Source organism: Triticum aestivum, chromosome 3A (genome assembly GCF_018294505.1).
Source record: "Triticum aestivum cultivar Chinese Spring chromosome 3A, IWGSC CS RefSeq v2.1, whole genome shotgun sequence".
Classification (NCBI taxonomy): domain Eukaryota; kingdom Viridiplantae; phylum Streptophyta; class Magnoliopsida; order Poales; family Poaceae; genus Triticum; species Triticum aestivum.
The window spans coordinates 470,541,827-470,544,786 of record NC_057800.1 but is presented as its reverse complement, the minus strand read 5'-3'; the positions used below and the strand labels follow the sequence as shown (position 1 = coordinate 470,544,786).

General features: G+C 42.2%; 1 protein-coding gene across 1 annotated transcript; it reads right to left on the bottom strand.

Annotated features, from left to right (window-relative positions):
• Nucleotides 1–89: 89 nt before the first annotated feature.
• LOC123058440 (serine/arginine repetitive matrix protein 1) lies at nucleotides 90–1,293 on the bottom strand. Its single transcript, XM_044481165.1, has 2 exons — nucleotides 867–1,293; nucleotides 90–751 (listed from the first exon to the last, which is right to left on the bottom strand). The coding sequence occupies exons 1-2, from the start codon at nucleotides 1,276–1,278 to the stop codon at nucleotides 180–182; spliced, it is 984 nt and encodes a 327-aa protein (XP_044337100.1). The 5' UTR covers nucleotides 1,279–1,293; the 3' UTR covers nucleotides 90–179.
• Nucleotides 1,294–2,960: the final 1,667 nt, after the last annotated feature.

Genomic DNA, 2,960 nt, shown 5'->3' with positions numbered 1-2,960 from the left:
ATATATATATATATATATATATATATATATATATATATATATATATATATATATATATATAATAATAAAGCAGCAATGGTTTCTGGTCGTACGTCGTCTGCACTTTTGCAGAAAAGTCCCTCTATTTCCTAAGAATTCAACCCACAATCCTATTTTAAGTCTGTTTACGAGATAACGTTTCATTTTTGCAAAAAAGACCCTGGCGTCGTGGCGGGCGTTAGTGCACAGCGGACAGGAGGTCGCCGAAGGTGGCCTTGGCCAGCATGGGGGCGAGCTCGCACGAGCTTGCGGCTGGCGACCCTAGCCCGCAAGTCCTCCCGCTGCTTGGCGAGGCCATTGGCCTTCCTGTGCGCCTTGTCAGCCTCTGCGCTTGCCTTGGCGGGCCAAGGCGTCGCAGAACAGGCGACGGATCTCGGCTGCTCTGCCGTGGATCCGGGTGCGGAAGGATCGAGACGGGAGGGGCGGCAACCTCCATGGCGGGTCCCTGGAGAACACCAGCAAGGATCCGACGGTGGACGGATCGAGACGGAGAGGCGATGACCTCCATGGCGGCCTCCGGGGCAGAGGAGGCAGGGTCTTGTGGTGTCGCTCGCCTGAGATTCTGGCGCTGAGGAGACGTCGGGAACGGGAGAAGGATGGCGAGGCAGGTCGGATACGGGGGGATCTGGTGATTCCCGACGGCGGACGGGTGGCGGCGGTCTACATGCTGCGGGGTCGGCTCGAAGCTCCTGCAGCGGGCATGGTGGTCTTCCTGTTGAAGAAAACAGAGAGGGTTGAGAAAGAGAAGAGAGAGAGGGAGAGAGACAGGGGAGAGATAGAGAGGGAGAGAGGAGGCGGGGCAACATCACGGTGCAGCAACTGCTCACCTAGGCGACGACGTCGGCAGGGACGCCGGGGTGTGGGTCGGAGACTCGGAGCGGAGGACCTCGGGCGTCCATGGCGGCCTCTGTAACAGAGAGCAAGAGAGATAGAGGGAGATGTGAGTAAACAGGAGAAAAAGAGAAGAAGAGAACACAGAGATGACGGGGAAAAGAAGGCAGGGAGAAGGAGCTCGGCGTCGGGGACGAGGTGGCTGCGCTCAGGAGCAGCAGATCGAGCCGCGGCACGACTATGGTGGTGATAGACGGCGTCGCGATGGAGATGAAATGATGGGCTTGGAGGGGGAGGAGCAGCAAGGAGGAAGGATAAGACCAGAAGCGAAGTCAGAGCGGCGGCAGCATCTGCCAAGGAATCTCTCCCTAAACTAGGTGCGGTTGTCGCCTGTCGTAGTGGGCACATGTGACTATATGCTGCCAATGATAAGATTTTTTTTATACAAAGTACTATTTACGTGTCTGGTCATCAGTTGTGCACGTCACATGCAAATCCAATGGAAAACACCAGAAACACACACACGCTGGCTCTTGGCAGAAGAGAACTCCTTGTCTGTTTTGTACATTTGATCATAAATTATCTGACTCTAATCAGATATTTCCTCTGTTATGTAAAATTTGGTACATAAATTATCTGACACTAAACATAGTATCTGATAGTATGTCCTAATGTTTTGTTGAGTAGTATTTTGAAAAATAAATACTTCTAAGTTTGTATTCATCCTGTACATTCATCAATTTCAGTAACAAATAAGTTAGCGTTATGCATGTGAAGAAAAACTCTTCCCTCCTGTGTTTGTTCAAAACAGAGAAAAAATGCAACAACAAAAAACGATTTGCATGTTTATAAATTGATCTTTCAAAATGAAAAATGCAGTTTTTAATAATATGGATGTCTTGCTATACTGTTTGCATTGTTGGTTAAACTCATGTTTAAATATTTGAATGTGTCCTTTTGAATATATGGTATACCTTTGATTATCTGCATAACCATTCTGCCTTTTCTTTATTATTTAGAGGAGATAAGATGTATAAATGTTAAATATTCTTCCATACATTTGACATGTAACCCTGTATTGTGTATCATGTTATGTAGGTAGACTAGACAGTCAGTTTTGAAAACTGTTTGACCATGGCCATCCTGTTAGATGCTTGGAGTATATTACTTAGCTACACGCCAAATTCCCATGATGTATGGCAAAAGGCCTTCGATTAACTAACGATGTTTAGATATATAAGAGAAGATTCATATGATGTTTTCCTACAATTGTAACTATGAACCCATAAGTGAGTTTTTAATTATTTTCTTATTAAATAATTGAAGTGATTGCTTTTCTCTTTGATTTTCTTTGTGTGAAATATATAGGGCCGTCTTATAGTTATATTTGACCTGAAACAAATTAAGGTCCATTATTCAGTCCAAACATGCATATTTGTTAATGGAATTTTATGTTTGTCCCAATTGACACAAAGACTTACTTGCGTCAATTATATCATTTTTTATATGAGGGTATATGTAGCAAATAGTGTGTTGTAATTATTTTTGTACGTATAGTTAATTAGCACTAAGACACATCATATGTATTTGTGGTAAAACTAGAAATGTATGTAACTTCTTTTGATGCACTGTAAATAAATGAACACCGTTAGCCCAAAATCAGAGGGTAGTAATCATTTTCTTATAAAATAATTGAAGTGATTGCTTTTATCTTTGAATTTCTTTGTGTGAAATATATAGGGTCGTCTTATAGTTATATTTAACTTGGAACAAAATAAGGTCCACTGTTCACTCCAAACCTACATATTTGTTAGTAGAAGTTTATGTTTGTTCGTGCCGACACAAAGACATACTTGCATCAATTATATCATTTCTATATGAGGACGTATGTAGCAAATAGTGTGTTGAAATCATTTTTGTACATACAGTTAGCACTAGGACACGCCATATGTATTTATGGTAAAAACTAGAAATTGATGTAAGTTCTTTTGATGCACTATAAATATATGAACACTATTAACCAAAATAAGAGGGTGCACTAAATTATTGGCCATTTAGATTCATGGTTTTGATGTTAATTGTTCTACCAT